The 15,759-nt window shown below is 45.1% G+C and overlaps 1 protein-coding gene across 1 annotated transcript in view; it reads right to left on the bottom strand.

Annotated features, from left to right (window-relative positions):
- Positions 1 to 7,369: 7,369 nt before the first annotated feature.
- Positions 7,370 to 15,759, bottom strand: part of ppih (peptidylprolyl isomerase H (cyclophilin H)) — a 32,608-nt gene continuing 24,218 nt past the window's right edge. Inside the window, exons 8-9 of the mRNA XM_073032349.1 lie at positions 13,761 to 13,801; positions 7,370 to 7,967 (exon numbers count right to left, since the gene is read on the bottom strand). Of these exons, the coding sequence (XP_072888450.1) occupies positions 7,899 to 7,967; positions 13,761 to 13,801 (110 nt within the window). The 3' untranslated portion in view covers positions 7,370 to 7,898. The remainder of the gene's footprint in view (positions 7,968 to 13,760; positions 13,802 to 15,759) is intronic.

The following is a 15,759-nucleotide window of genomic DNA, read 5'->3' as shown; positions in this document are numbered from 1 at the left end:
GACACACAATCAATCTATGTATATAAACTATCTGATGTAATTATATTTATTGTGTGCTTTTTGAAAAGTATTATTATCTTATTGTGGTTCTTTTCGGCTGCATCAGATCATGAGTAACAATTATTTCACTGTCCTTTACACTTGTGTACTGGACATGACATTAAACAATCTTGAATTACATACTGACATTTTAGCCACCTGTGACACTAAGTTCCACAGATTCACCACCCCCTGGCTAAAGAAATTTTATTTTATTTTATCTAGAGATACAGCCCAGAACAGGTCATTCTGGCCTAGTGAGCTACACCACCAGCGACCCACCAGTTTAACCCTTGTCTAATCACAGGACAGTTTACAATGACCAATCAACCTACTAACCAGCATGTCTTTGGAGTGTGGGAGGGAACTGAAGCACCTGGAGGAAAGTCATGCATTCACATGGAGGATGTACAAACTCCTAACAGAACTGAACTCTGAACTCTGGAATGCCCCCAAGCTGTAATATTGTCGCACTAACCCCTACCCCTATTTGAGTATCTCAGAAACTGCTGATCTCCTGGGATTTTCATATACAACACTCTCTAGAGTTTACAGAGAATGATGCAAAAAGCAAAAAAACATTCAGAGAGCTGCAGAGAGCTGTGGGTTAAAATGCCTGATTAATGAGAGAGGTCAGAGGAGAATGGCCAGACTGTTTCAAGCTGACGGGAAGGTGACAGTAACTCAAATAACCACACGTTACAACAGTGGTGTGCAGAAGAGCATCTGTGAACACACAACACATTGAACCTTGAAGTGGATGGGCTACAGCGGCTGAAGACCATACTGGGATCCACTCCTGGCCACTGAGCGTACCTTCATGTTTGTACTCTCTAACTGGGAAAACTGGAAGGAATATTGAGGGTATTATGACTCAATCTGCTGAATTGCAGTCTCTAACAAATATAAATTATTGGGACAAAATCTTATAAATGCTTTAAAAAGTCATTAATTCAGAAAAGCAATATTCTTAAACTGAATCTGCCACAGTAATAAATTCTCTATAAACCCTTTTTTCTAACTCTGAAGAAGAAACTAGCATAGCTTTAGTTCACAAATTCAGCTCATGAAAATATATTGGGAAAAAACACCAATAAAAAGCACTTGTTCAAACTAAGTTTCAGGAACTTATTTTCCAGTTCTTTCAAAGATCTTTAGGAAAAATCATATTCCCAATCAGCAAGTGGAAACCTGTTCTTTCTAATCAACACTTCCACCTACTAACCCACCCCACCACACCCCCAACCACTTCTTTCTCATTTCCTGGCTGAGTCACCTTACATATAGAGACTCCTGTGCCCAGCATCACTTTGTGGACGTACAATCAACCTATGTATATAAACTACCTCATGGATTTATATTTATTGTGTTTTTTTTTATTATTGCAACAGTCTTTTGATCTTATGGTCTTATGACGAGGGCAGAAAATTATTTTGTTCTCCTTCGCACTTGTGTACTAGAAATGACATCAAACAATCTTGTATCTTGAATCTAAATCGGCTGACCTGAATTTATACACAATGCTAAATTATCTGAAAAATGTGGACGGCTGTTGAAATTTTCATGAGATGAAAGATACAGTCGGCAATTGAAAAGATGAAGGAAATCTTGCTACTCTGTAACATAGATACTTTGTAACCTCTATTGTTTCCCAAACTATTTTATCCGTTACAAGTTTCAGCTGGTGAGAATATCTTTAAGAGGAAAGACACTGAATGTTTCAATTGAACCATCAAGTACTTATGCTGAGAAATTCAATTACACATGTAGCTTGAAATGTTTCTTTTATCGTTTATTGTCCATCTTTAATTGTCTTTGATCTAATTGGCCTAATATGCCATTTCACAGATATTACTATTTGGCAAAATGTATTTTACAATTATTTAAAAGGTTTCAGTCCAGAGATACACCAAAGATTGGTCTCTATAAACCAGAATTAAGTTAAAAAATGTATTGTAAACAGTCCTGAAGCTTGGAGATTGCCTCATTAGACCATACAGTGATGGTGCTCGTGAATGGTTTCCCCATTTTCAGCAGCAGTCAGGATTAACATATGGAGATGTGGTCAGAGCGGCCAACATGAACTGCAAACGTTAGTTACAAACCTCTAAACAGTCTCCAGGATGTCAGCTACAAATCACAAGAGGTAGAAAATGCATGTTAAAAGGGCAATTTTACAATAGTTACGGGGGATTTCAATATGCTGGTAGGTTGGGAAAATCAGGTTGGTGCTGATTTTGGATCCCAATAGAGAGAATTTGTAGAATGCCTACGAGATTGCTTTTCAGAGCAACTCCTGGTTGAGTCCACTAGAGAATCAACTATACAGGACTGGGTGTTGTGTAGTGAACCAGATTTGATTAGAGAGCTCAAGGTAAAGGAACCCTAGGGGACAATGATCACAATATGATGGAATTTGCCCTGTAATTTGAGTGGAAGAAGCTAAAGTCAAGTGTATCAGTATTATGGTGGAGTAAAGGGAATTACAGAGCACAAGACAGGAGCTGGCCAAAGTTGATTGGAAGGGGTCAGTAGCAAGGGTGACAGCAGTACAGCAATGGCTGGAATTTCTGGGAACAATTTAAAAGGCATTAGTATTCTAAAGGCAGGGTGACACAACCATGGCTGACAAGAGAAGTCAAAGCCAACATAAAAGCAAAAGAGAGGGAATATAATACAGCAAAAGTTAGTGGGAAGTTAGAGGATTGGGAGGCTTTAAAACACCAACTATTAAGAGCATGAGAGAAGAATTGGCCAGAATTGATTGGAAAAGAACACTGGCAGGGATGATGGCAGAGCAACAATGGCTGGAATTTCTGGAAGCAATTTGGAAGGCACAGGATACATACATCCCAAAGTGGAAGCAGCATTCTAAAGGTAAGATGACACAACCGTGGCTAACAAGAGAAGTCAAAGCCAACGAGAGGGAATATAAAAGAGCAAAAATTAGTGGGAAGTTCGAGGATTGGGAAGCTTTTAAAAACCAACAGAAGGCATTAGGATGGTAAAAGTGGAATATGGAAGTTAGCTAGCCAGTAATGATAAAGAGGATACCAAAAGATTATTCAGATACAGAAAGTGTAAAGAGAGGTAGAGTGGATATCGGACTGCTGGAAAATGATGTTGGAGAGGGAGTAATAAGGGACAACAAAATGGCGGATGGAGTATTTTGCATCAGTCTTCACTGTGGAAGGCACATCGATATGTTGGGACTAGCTCTATCTTGGGCACTAGCCTACAAAGTACCCAGGACATCTTTAGGGTGCGGTGTCTCAGAAAGGCAGCGTCCATTATTAAGGACCCCCAGCACCCAGGACATGCACTTTTCTCACTGTTACTATCAGATAGGAGGTACAGAAGCCTGAAAGCATACACTCAGCGATTCAGGAACAGCTTCTTCCCCTCTACCATCCGATCCCTAAATGGAGATTGAACCCTTGGACACTACCTCACTTTTAAAATATACAGTATTTCTGATTTTTGCACATTTTTAATCTACTCAATATACCTATATTGTAATTGATTTACTTATTTATTTATTATGATTATTTTATTTATTATTTTTTCTCTTCTATATTATGTAGTATTGCATTGAAATGGTGTTGCAAAATTTACAAATTTCATGTCACATGTGGGTGATAATAAACCTGATTCTGATGGAGAGTCTAAGACCAGAGAACATACTCAGAATAGAGGGGGGTCTTTTTAGAACAGAGTTAAGCAGAAATTTCTTTAGCCGGAGCGTGGTGAATCTGTGGAATTTGTTGCCATAAGCTTCTGAGGAGGCCAGGTCATTAGGTGCATTTAAGGCAGAGGTTGATAAATTCTTGATTGTTCAGGACATGAAGGGATACAGGGAGAAGGCAGGAGATTGGGGTTAAGAGGGAAATTGATCAGCCATGATCAAATGGCAGAGCAGACTTGATGGGCCAAATGGTCTAATTCTGCTGGTGAGGGCAGAAAATTACCTTGTTCCCCTTTACACTTGTGAACTGGAAATTACATTAAACAATCTTGTATCTTGAATTGATGGTACAGTGTGCACATTGAGAATTACAACTCCTGTGTGACTACCACTGGATCACACAAACAAACTGCACTGGCCAGCAGTCTGTCTCCGAACATGACAAACAACACTCTCAAAGTAAAACCAATGATGTAGAGATGTAATATATTGGACATTATGCCAGCATGGAGCTTGAACACTGAAAAGAAAACAAACTTTCCTAGGGTCTCAATGGCAATTTCCAATATTAAAACAAGTGAAACTTTTAGTAAAATAAGTTGGTTTATTATGGTCACGAGTACTGAAGTAGTGAAACTTGCATAGATAATTTCATCAAAGTTCAATTTATTACCCAAGTACATAGCATGTCACCATATACAACCCTGAGATTAATTTTTCTGTGGCATACATAGTGAATACAAGAAACACAATAGAATCAATAAACGATCTCACCCAACAGGACAGGCAGAAAACCAATGTGTAAAAAACAACAAGGTATGCAAATACAAAAATAAATAAATATCCAGAACATTTGATGAAGAGTCCTTGAAAGTGAGTCCATAGGTTATGGAATCAGTTCAGTACTGTGGTGAATGAAGTTATCTCCTTTGGCTCAAGAGCCTGATGGTTGAGGGGTATTAACTGTTCCTGAACCTTGAACCATGATGGATATTTAGTGCTTAAAATGAAACAAATTTACCAAGTGGGGTCTCAGCAATATTTTTCAATATTAATGAAAAAATTGGTCTATTATTAAACGTACCGAAGTATACTATCTCTGCATACTATTGTGGATAGATAAGTTCATCACCTCGGTGAATTGACCTAACAAACTAACAGGATGTAGGATACAGTGTAACAGCTACAGAGAAAGTGCACTGCAGGGAGACAATAGAGTACAAGGTCAAAATGAGATACATTGTGAGGTCCAACGTCCATTTTACTGAACTAGGTGTAACAAAAATTATTTTAAAATTCATTGTGTTCTTTCCTGATTCAGCAATAAGTATTTGTTTATGCAGTCTCAAAGAAGGCACTGTACGCAGGTTAAATCACAAGAAATCACTTTTATTAGTTATATGAAACGTGCAGGGTAGTTTATGATCACATGTACAGTACTGCAGAAGTGGAAAAACTTGCACAACATCCAGATAATTTCATCAAAGTTCAAAGTAAATTTACTATCAAAGTACTCACCATATACAACTCCGAGATTTGTACTTTATGCACATGTATATACTTTGATAATAAATTTACTTTAAACTTAGAAAAGGGAAACAAATGATTAATGAAGTAAGCAGTACAGAAAACACACTATACTCACCATCTACTGAACGAGCCGAGGTGCAGAACGCTGACAAACTTCTATGCAGCCATCTCTCTCCCAATGTACTCACAAACCCCCCAACTTGCCCTTATCTTCTCAACTCTACCACTAAGAGAAGATTCTCCCCGTCTCTTTCTCTCACCCTCCTCTTGCACCAAGGAATTGCCCTGTTTTAGACCCTTTGGAACCCCTTACACTAGAACTTTCCCATGAAATTCTCTTCCATTTGGTGTCTGTACCCACACAATGATCCCACCTTAAGAAAAAAACAATGACTTTCACCATTACCCACTATAATGGCTGTAGATTTATCCTTGTGTCACAGTTAGCAGGAATGGCATCCTCAGCTACAGAAGGTTCTCTCCTTCCGTCATGAATAAGGACTCATGCAAACTAGAACATTCCAAAGCCCATTTCTCTTTAATTAACAAAGCTGAGAAGTAATGTTGCAGCTCTATAAAAATTGGAACATTGTGTTCAGTTCTGGTTGCCTGATTATAAGTAGGATGTGGAAACTTTCGAGAGGGTTCAGAGATTAACTAGCCAAAATGTCGACTGTTTATTCCCCTCCATAGATGCCGACTCTCCTGCTGAATTCTCCCAGCATTGTGTGCATCTGTTGCTCTGGTTTTCCAGCATATGCAGTATCTCATGTTTATGATTTACTTGAATTGGAGAACTTGTCTTTATGAGGGTAGGTTGATCCAGTTAGGGGTTTTCTCTTTGGAGAGATAAGAGGATGAAAGGGGACTTGATAGAGGTGTATAAGAGTCGTAGATCAAGTGGATAGCCAACTATAAAACCCCCAACTTACTACTCCTAACCATATGTCTTTGGAATGCGGGAGGAAACTGGAACCCATGGAGGAAAGCCATAGTCACAGGGAGAGATTACAAACTCCTTATGGAGAGTGACAGGAATTGAACCCGAAATGCATTATGCAAACCGCAATGCTACCATGCTATACCCAGAAAGGCAAATGAAAAAGCAGGGGTGGGGAGGGAGGAGTGAATACAGAAAGTTAGAGAAATCGATCTTCATGCCATCAGGTTGGAGGGTATGAACACGAGGTGTTGCTTCTCCAACCTGAGTTTGGACTTCAGCAGGCCAGGTAGCATCTATAGGGAGAAGCACTGTCGACGTTTTGGGCCGAGACCCTTCGTCAGGACTGACGAAGTGTCTCGGCCTGAAACGTCGACAGTGCTTCTCCCTATAGATGCTGCCTGACTTGCTGCGTTCCACCAGTATTTTGTGTGTGTTGCTTGAATTTCCAGCATCTGCGGATTTCCTCGAGTTTGCTGAGTTTGGACTTGATGTGTTTATCAGCACATTTGAACACACTGCAACCCTGTGATTTTGGAGCGGATCCTTTCTTGCTGCCATTGTCTGAACTTCAATCAGAAATCCAGCCGCTATGATGGTTTTGCAATAAATATCACAAATAAAATTCAGTGTTTGTCCACACATACTGGACTATCAGGGCATGCGCGTGCACACACACTCATAGGGGATTATCCACACACACACTGGACTGTCCATACGAACACGAACACACACACATGAACACATTCATGCGGGATTATCCACACACACACACACTGGACTGTCCACACGAACACACACACTCATATAGGATTGTCCATGCACACACCTAGAAGCACTGGACTGTCCACGTGCATGCGCACATACCCTAGACCAGGGGTGGCCAACCTTTTACATCCTATGCGTCAATTTTTTCACGCACGAGTTCAGATGCGATTATTTCATGCACAGGTTCTATATTAACACATTTTTACAAGAATTGCGGGGCACAAGAGTTGTATGGCACATCTGAACTCATGCGTGAAAAAACTTGTTGCATGGAATGTAAAAGGTTGGCCACCCCTGCCCTAGACTGTCTGCACACATGGGATTGGTGCATTAAAACTTCACAGAAAGGACTCCGTGTGATGAAGCAGACTGCAAATTACACCAATCACTGCCGATAAACACCGCAGTCAAAAGCCTTTTACATTTATTTTCATACAAAATACATAAAGGGTTCTTCAAAAAACTGGTCTGATTAAAACTGTTAACGTAACTGAATGTGTAATAAAAATTACAGTTAATAAGAACTCCAATAAGCCACTTTCTATTGTAATTTATTTTATCTCTCACAGCGAGCAGACTACTTCAAAATCAAAATCTAAGATTTTTAAACTTGTCACAAAGGCGAGTAAACCAATATTTTACTTGGAAAAAGGAAGGGTAGTGCATGTCTGTATCAAATCAAAAGCCGGCTGTGTTGATATACTGCGACTGATTAGGTTTAAGACTAGGCATCAAATAGTTACATCAATAAAAATATGGTTTGAGCTAGCTGATGTACGTAGTACATAAAATTTCTTTCTGATGAAGTGGAAAGCATCCACATCAGCCTGATCAGCCACTTGCTGTTTTCCCAGCTGAGGAGTATGCAGCTCATACTGTAAGCCTCTCTCAGTGCGGTGCAGCACGGAGAGGATGCCCTTCTCTCGTCAGCTCACTCTACATCTCTCCACACTGGGCAATCACCACAGGAAGCTTGGGTTTATTGCTGGGGCCTGTGGGAACATTCTGCAGGTAGAAGGTAGAGAAATGTTTAGTTTAGTTTACTTTATTGTCGCCAAACAATTGATACTACAGCATACAATCATCACAGCGATATTTGATTCTGCAGTTCGCACTCCCTGGAGTACAAATCAATAGTAAATATAATAAAATTTAAAAAATTTAAATTATAAATCATAATAAAAAATAGAAAAGGGTAATTAAGGTAGTGCACAAAAAAACTGAGAGCCAGGTCCGGATATTTGGAAGGTACAGCCCAGATCCGGGTCGGGATCCATTCAGCACTCTTATCAGTTAAAAAGAAGCTGCTGTAGTGGTGTGCTACACACAGTGCTGAAATAACGATACGCAGTCGGTAAGCCGTTTCGAGACTAGTTTATTCAAACTTCGCGGCGCTGGCATTTAATCCCTAGCGCCCGTCCTCTCCGGGCGGAAATGACATCAGAGGTGCATTACCAAAGTCTCTCCCCGTGCGCTGGCTATTTGTGAGCCGGTTTGCCTGCGCAGAAAGTGGGTCGCCACATAACCCCCCCCAATGTCCACAGTTTGGATCAGCCTCAGTTTGGGAGGTCTGCCTCTGTGCCACGATGCCTGAACCTCGACCGGCTGCGCCAAGTCCACATGGGCTGGTTTGAGTCGGTCCACCATGAAAACCTCCTCTTTCCCCCAATGTCCAGAACGTACGTGGACCCGTTGTTGTTGATCACCTTGAATGGCCCCTCGTACGGCCGCTGTAGTGGTGCTTGGTGTCCGCCCCTTTGTACAAACACAAACTTACAGTTCTGCAGGTCTTTGGGCACATGGGTCGGGGTCTGTCCGTGCTGTGAAGTTGGTACGGGGGCCAGGTTGCCGAGCCTTTCGCATAGCCTGTCCAGGACTGCTGCGGGTTCTTCCTCTTGCCCCCTTGGGGCTGGTATGAACTCTCCTGGGACGGCCAGGGGCACGCCGTACACCAACTCGGTCGACAAGGCATGCAGATCCTCTTTGGGCGCTGTGCGAACTCCAAGCAGGACCCAGGGAAGCTCGTCCACCCAGTTAGGTCCTCTCAGGAGGGCCATGAGAGCTGACTTCATGTGACCGTAGAAGCGTTCCACCAGTCCGTTCGACTGTGGGTGGTAGGCAGTTGTGTGGTGTAGCTGCGTTCCCAACAGGCTGGCCACAGCCGACTACAGGCTGGAGGTGAACTGGGCGCCTCTGTCGGAGGTAATGTGGGCCGGTACCCTGAAGCGTGCTACCCAGGTTGCAATCAGTGCTCGGGCGCAGGAATCGGCAGATGTGTCAGTGAGCGGGACCGCCTCTGGCCACCTCGTGAACCGGTCTACCATAGTTAGGAGGTACCGTGCTCCTCGGGACACTGGTAGGGGGCCCACAATATCCACATGAATGTGGGTGAACCTCCGGTGGGTGGGTTCGAACTGCTGCGGCGGGGCTTTAGTGTGCCGCTGCACCGTGGCTGTTTGGCACTGCGCGCACGTTCTGGCCCATTCACTGACCTGCTTGCGAAGACCGTGCCACACGAACTTGCTGGAGACCAGCCAGACAATTGTCCTGATAGATGGGTGCGCCAAACCGTGTATGGAATCGAAAACTCGCCGCCTCCAGGCTGCCAGGACGATGGGGCGAGGTTGACCGGTAGCCACGTCACACAGGAGGGTCCTATCACCTGGGCCTAAAGAAAGTCTTGCAGCTGCAAACCCGAGACTGTGGTCCTGTAGCTGGGCATCTCGTCGTCTGCCTGCTGCGCCTCCGCCAGTGCTGCATAGTCCACCCCCAGGGACAGGGCCTGGACAGCTGGTCTGGAGAGTGCATCCGCCACGACGTTGTCCTTTCCCGAGACATGCTGGATGTCCGTCGTGTACTTGGAGATGTAGGACAGATGTTGCTGCTGGCGAGCCGACCAGGGATCGGACACCTTCGTGAACGCGAAGGTCAACGGTTTGTGGTCCGTGAATGCGGTGAATGGCCTGCCTTCTAAGAAGTACCTGAAATGCTGGATTGCCAGATACAGTGCCAACAGCTCCCAGTCAAAAGCACTGTACTTGAGTTTGAGTGGTCGTAGGTGCTTGCTGAAGAACGCCAGGGGTTGCCAGCGCCCCTCGATGAGCTGCTCCAGCACCCCACCGACTGCTGTGTCGGATGCATCCACTGTGAGGGCGGTCGGAATGTCCGTTCTGGGGTGCACCAGCATCGCGGCATCTGCCAAGGCTTCCTTGGCTTTAACGAAAGCGGCCGCAGCCTCCTCGTCCCAAGTAATGTCCTTGCCTTTACCCGACATCAGGGTGTACAAAGGGCGCATGATTCGGGCTGCTGAGGGGAGGAAACGGTGGTAGAAGTTCACCATACCAACGAACTCCTGCAGGCCTTTGACCGTGTTGGGCCGGGCAAAGTGGCGGATCACATCTACCTTGGCGGGCAGAGGTGTTGCCCCGTCTTTGGTAATCCTGTGGCCCAGGAAGTTGATGGTATCAAGATCGAACTGGCATTTGGCCGGGTTGATCGTGAGGCCGAAATCACTCAGGCGGGAGTAGAGCTGGCGGAGGTGGGACAGATGCTCCTGGCGACTACTGCTGGCTATAAGGATGTCGTCCAAATAGATGAATGCGAAGTCCAGGTCGTGTCCCACCACATCCATTAGCCGCTGGAATGTCTGTGCGGCATTCTTCAGGCTGAACGGCATTCGGAGGAACTCGAACAGGCCGAACGGGGTGATGAGTGCTGTTTTGGGGATGTCTTTAGGGTGCACCGGGATTTGATGGTATCCCCGGACGAGGTCTACTTTGGAAAAGATTCTTGCCCCATGCAGGTTTGCTGCAAAGTCCTGTATGTGCGGCACGGGGTAGCGGTCTGGAGTTGTAGCCTCGTTCAGTCTGCGGTAGTCGCCGCATGGTCTCCAACCCCCAGCTGCTTTGGGCACAATGTGCAGGGGGGAGGCCCATGGGCTGTCGGACCTCCGTACAATCCCCAATTCCTCCATCCTCTTGAACTCCTCCTTCGCCGGGGGGAGCCTTCGTGCGCGGGCGTGGAGGGGTGGTCCCTTGGTCAGGATGTGGTGCTGAACCCCGTGTCTGGGCATGGCTGCCGTGAACTGCAGTGCCAGAATCGATGGAAAGTCCACCAGGATTCTGGTGAATTCGTTGTCCGACAGTGTGATGGAGTCCAGGCGTGGGGCCGGCAACTTGGCTTCACCCAGGGAGAATGTCTGGAAAGTCTCGGCATGTACCAGTCTTTTCCCTTGCAAGTCAACCAGCAGGCTGTGAGCTCACAAGAAATCCGCCCCCAGGAGTGGTTGGGCCATGGTGGCCAGTGTGAAGTCCCACGTGAACCGGCTGGCGCCGAACTGCAGCTGCACTGTGTGGGTGCCGTAGGTCTGTATCGTGCCGCCGTTTGCGGCCCTCAGGGTGGGTCCCGGCTTCCTGTTGCGGGTGTCGTACCCCATCGGGGGCAAGACGCTGATCTCCGCTCCGGTGTCGACCAAGAAGCGGCGTCCCGACTATTTGTCCCAGACATACAAGAGGCTGTCCTGGTGGCCAGCCGCCATAGTCATTAGCAGCAGCTGCCCCTGGCCCTTGCAGGGCGGGCGACAACGGCGGGCTTTTGTGCCCCACCGCTGGTGGTAGAAACACCACTGTTCACTGGCCTCCTCAATCCTGCCTCTGTGTTGTGTGCACCCCCCTGCTGGGCCTGGTCTGGTCCGCTGTTGGGCGCGTGGCCTGGTAATCTGACCAACGGAGGCCACGCTCTCCCTCTTGGCTTTCCACAGCACGTCTGCCCAGGCCGCCACCTTCCGGGGGTCACTGAAATCTGCGTTGGCCAGCAGCAGATGTACGTCCTTGGGCAGTTGCTCTAGGAACGCTTGCTCGAACATGCAGGGCTTGTGTCTGTCAGACAGGGCCAGCATCTCGTTCATCAATGCTGATGGCAGCCTGTCTCCCAAACTGTCCAGGTGAAGCAGGCTGGCACCTCGCTCACGCCGTGAGAGGCCAAAGGTCTCAATGAGCAGCGCTTTGAATGCTTCATATTTGCCTTCTTCCAGGGGCGACTGTATGAAATCCGGAACCTGGGCGGCCGTCTCCTGGTCAAGGGCGCTCACCACGTGATAGTAACGTGTGGAATCAGAAGAGATCTGCCGAATCTGGAACTGGGCTTCTGCTTGGCTAAACCACACGCGTGGTTGCAGCATCCAGAAAGTCAGTAGTTTTAGCGAAACTGCGTGAACAGATGAAGAGTCGGTCATCTTTGGTCCAAATACCGTTTGGACCATTGGGGTCACCAACGTAGTGATGTGCTACACACAGCACTGAAATAACGACATGCAGTCGGTAAGCTGCTTCTGGTCAGACCTCACTTGGAGTACTGTGCTCAGTTCTGGTCACCTCACTACAGGAAGGACTTGGAAACCATAGAAAGGGTGCAGAGGAGATTTACAAGGATGTTGCCTGGATTGGGGAGCATGCCTTATGAAAATAGGTTGAGTGAACTCAGCCTTTTCTCCTTGGAGTGACAGAGGATGAGAGGTGGCCTGATAGAGGTGTACAAGACAATGAGAGGCGTTGATTGTGTAGATAGTCAGAGGCTTTTCCCCAACACTGAAATGGCTAGCACAAGAGGGCATAGTTTTAAGGTGCTTGGAAGTAGATACAGAGAAAATGTCAGGGGTAAGTTTTTTTACGCAGAGAGTGGTGAAATGGGCTGTCAGCGGCAGTGGTGGAGGTGGAAATGATAGGGTCTTCCTGGATAGGTATGTGAAGCTTAGAGAAATAGAGGGCTATGGGTAGGCCTAGGTAGTTCTAAGCTAAGGACATGTTCGGCACAGCTTTGTGGGCCGATGGGCCTGTATTGTGCTGCAGCTTTTCTATGTTTCAGATGTCATTGTCACTTTCATTTTGTAGCAACAGTAAATACTTCTTTCTTCAGTCATTGCAAATACAAATGGCAAGAGCTCCAGTCATTTTTTCCTCACTGAAACCTATCAAATACTAAAAGGTTGAGACAGAGTAGATGTGGATAGGATGTTTCCTATAGTGTGTGGGTTGGGGTGAAGGAATCTAGGACCAGAGGGCACAGCGTCTAAATAGCGGGACGTCCATTTAGAACAGAGATGAGGCTTAATTTCTTTAGCTAGAAAGTATTACTTAATGGTGTTGGGCCATGGCATAAAAAAGGCTGGGAACCCGAGCGAGAGGATGGTGAATCTGTGGAAGTTATTGTCACAGACGGCTGTGCAGGCCAGCTCACTAGGTATATTTAAGGTGGAGGTTGACAGGTTCTTGATTAGTCAGGGCATCAAAGATTTCAGGGAGAAGGCAGGAGAATGGGGTTAAGAGGGATAATAAATCAGCTATGATGTAATGGCAGAGCAGACTCAATGGGCTGAATGGCTCAGTTTTGCTCCTATGTATTATGGTTTATTGCTCAAAGATTTGTAGAGGGAATGTGTTGAGATTTGACAAGGTCTATCTTTTTGTACTATTATGTCCGCCTGGGTGTGAAACTGACAACAGATGCCGAAAAATTCCTTTGTGGCTAATCCCAGTTTGTCGGAGAGCACACACCTTGTTGAGTCATACCTGTGTACGTTTAATGAAGTGGAGAAGAACAGGCATCGTAAAGCACCTTGCTTCGAGGCTGCATATTCCTTACAAAAAACCCTGCAGTTTATTTTAAGCTTAAGTGCACATTAGATATAAAGTAAAAATATTTGCAGCAGATAGAATGTAAACAACTTGCAGAGCAAACATTGAACTTCATGACATTATTTGCTTCTCAGCTATGAAAATATTCAAACAAATCATTACTAACCTCTATTTTTCTCATTACGAGCAATCCGTCAACTATTTTACCTGGATTAAAAAAAAGAAACTATTTTCAGTGCAACACACACAAATGCTGGAGGAACTGAGCAGGCCAGGCAGCATCTATGGAAATAAACAAACAAGGACGTTTTGGGCCAAGACCCTTCTTCAGGACTGGAAAAGAGGGGAGATGTAGACAGAATAAGAAGGTGGGGGTGAGGGGAAGGAGTACAAGATAGAAAGTGATAGGTAAAGCCAGGTGGGTGGGGGAGGGGATGATTTTCAAAATAGTTTGCAAAAAGACTAAATGAAATATCAAGGCTTTATTGATAACCTTACAGGCGAGGCAGTGTTTCTGTGAAAGACCCAGAGGCAGCTTTACCACCCTGAACACCTTGCTGATACTGCTCTATCCAGTCTTGTGAGGATAGGTTGAGTGAGCTGGGGCTTTTCTCTTTGGAGAGGAGGATGAGGGGTGACTTGATAGAGGCGTAGAAGATGACAAGAAGCAAAGATCGAGTAGACAGAGACATTTTCCCAGGGTGAAAATTGCTGAGACAAGGGAGCATAAGTTTAAGGTGGTTGGAGGGTAGTATGGTGGGGGGTGGGGGATGTCAGAGGCAAATACATTACAGACTTTTAAGAGATTTTTCAATAGGCACATAAATGATAGAAAAATCGAGTGATAGGTAGGAAGGAAGCATTAGATTGATCCACCATAGAAGGTAGGATCTTCTGGTGGCTACCCATTTCAATTCAACTTTCCATTCCCATATATCAGTCTGCCATGTGGCAGTCCTCTACTGCCACAATGAGACCACACTCAAGTGGAACATCGACTTAGACCAGAAAACCATATGACAAAGGAGCAGAATTAGACCATTTGGCCCACTGAGCCTGCTTCATCATTCCGCCATGGCTGATTTATTACCCTTCTCAACTATTCTCCTGCCTTCTCCCCATACCCTTTGATGCCCTTACTAATCAAATACCTAACAACCTCTGCTTTAAATATACCCCCAATGACTTGGCCTCCACAGCCACCTGTGGCAATGAATTCCACGGCTTCATCACCCTCTGGCAAAAGAAATTCCTCTTCATCTCCGTTCTAAATGGATGTCCCTCTATTCTGAGGATGTGCCCTCTGGTCCTGGACTCCCCCACTATAGGAAATGTCCTCCCCACATCTACTCTGTCCAGATCTTTTAATATTTGATAAGTTTCAATGAGTCCACCCTCTCACTCTTCTAAACTCCAACGAGTTTATCACCAATCGGCTGATTGAAAAGTATATAAAGGTCAAACATTCGGAGGACACACCACAAACAACAGTGGACTGATGATGTCCCCTTGTATGGTGATTAAACTTTTACAAATAAATTGCCAAGACCAGAGAACAATTCAACTCAACCATCAATTCTGTTATCCAAATAACTGACATATAACGTGAAAAGCAGTCCCTACACTGACCCCTGTGGAACACCACTAGTCATTGGTAGTCAACCAGAATAGGCCTCCTTTATTCTAACTCTTTGCCTCCTGCCAGTCAGCATATCTTTTTTCCGTGTTAGCATCTTTCCTGTAATACCATAGGCTCTTAACATGTTAAGCAGACTCATGTGTGTCACTTTGTAAAGGCCTTCTGAAAAATCCAAGTACACACCATCCACCGATTTTCCTTTGTCTTTCCTGTCTGTTATTTCCTCAAAGATTTCCAACAGATTTGTCAGGTAAGGTTTCCCCTTAAGGAAATCATGCTGACTTTGGCCTACTTTATCACTTATCTCCAAGTACCCCAAAACCTCATTCTTGACAATCGACTCCAACATCTTCCCAACCATTGAAGTCAGGTTAACTGGCCTATAATTTCCTGCCTTCTGCCTACTTCCCTTCTTAAAGAGTGGAGTGATATTTGCAAATGTTCAATTCTCCAGAATTATTCCAGAAAATAGTGATTCTTGAAAGATCATTACTAATGCCTCCCCAATCTCTTTAGCCACCTCTTT

The sequence above is a fragment of the Hemitrygon akajei genome, chromosome 29 (assembly GCF_048418815.1).
Source record: "Hemitrygon akajei chromosome 29, sHemAka1.3, whole genome shotgun sequence".
Lineage (NCBI taxonomy): Eukaryota > Metazoa > Chordata > Chondrichthyes > Myliobatiformes > Dasyatidae > Hemitrygon > Hemitrygon akajei.
Note: the sequence above shows the minus strand (reverse complement) of the source record. Positions and strands in the feature narration are given on the sequence as shown.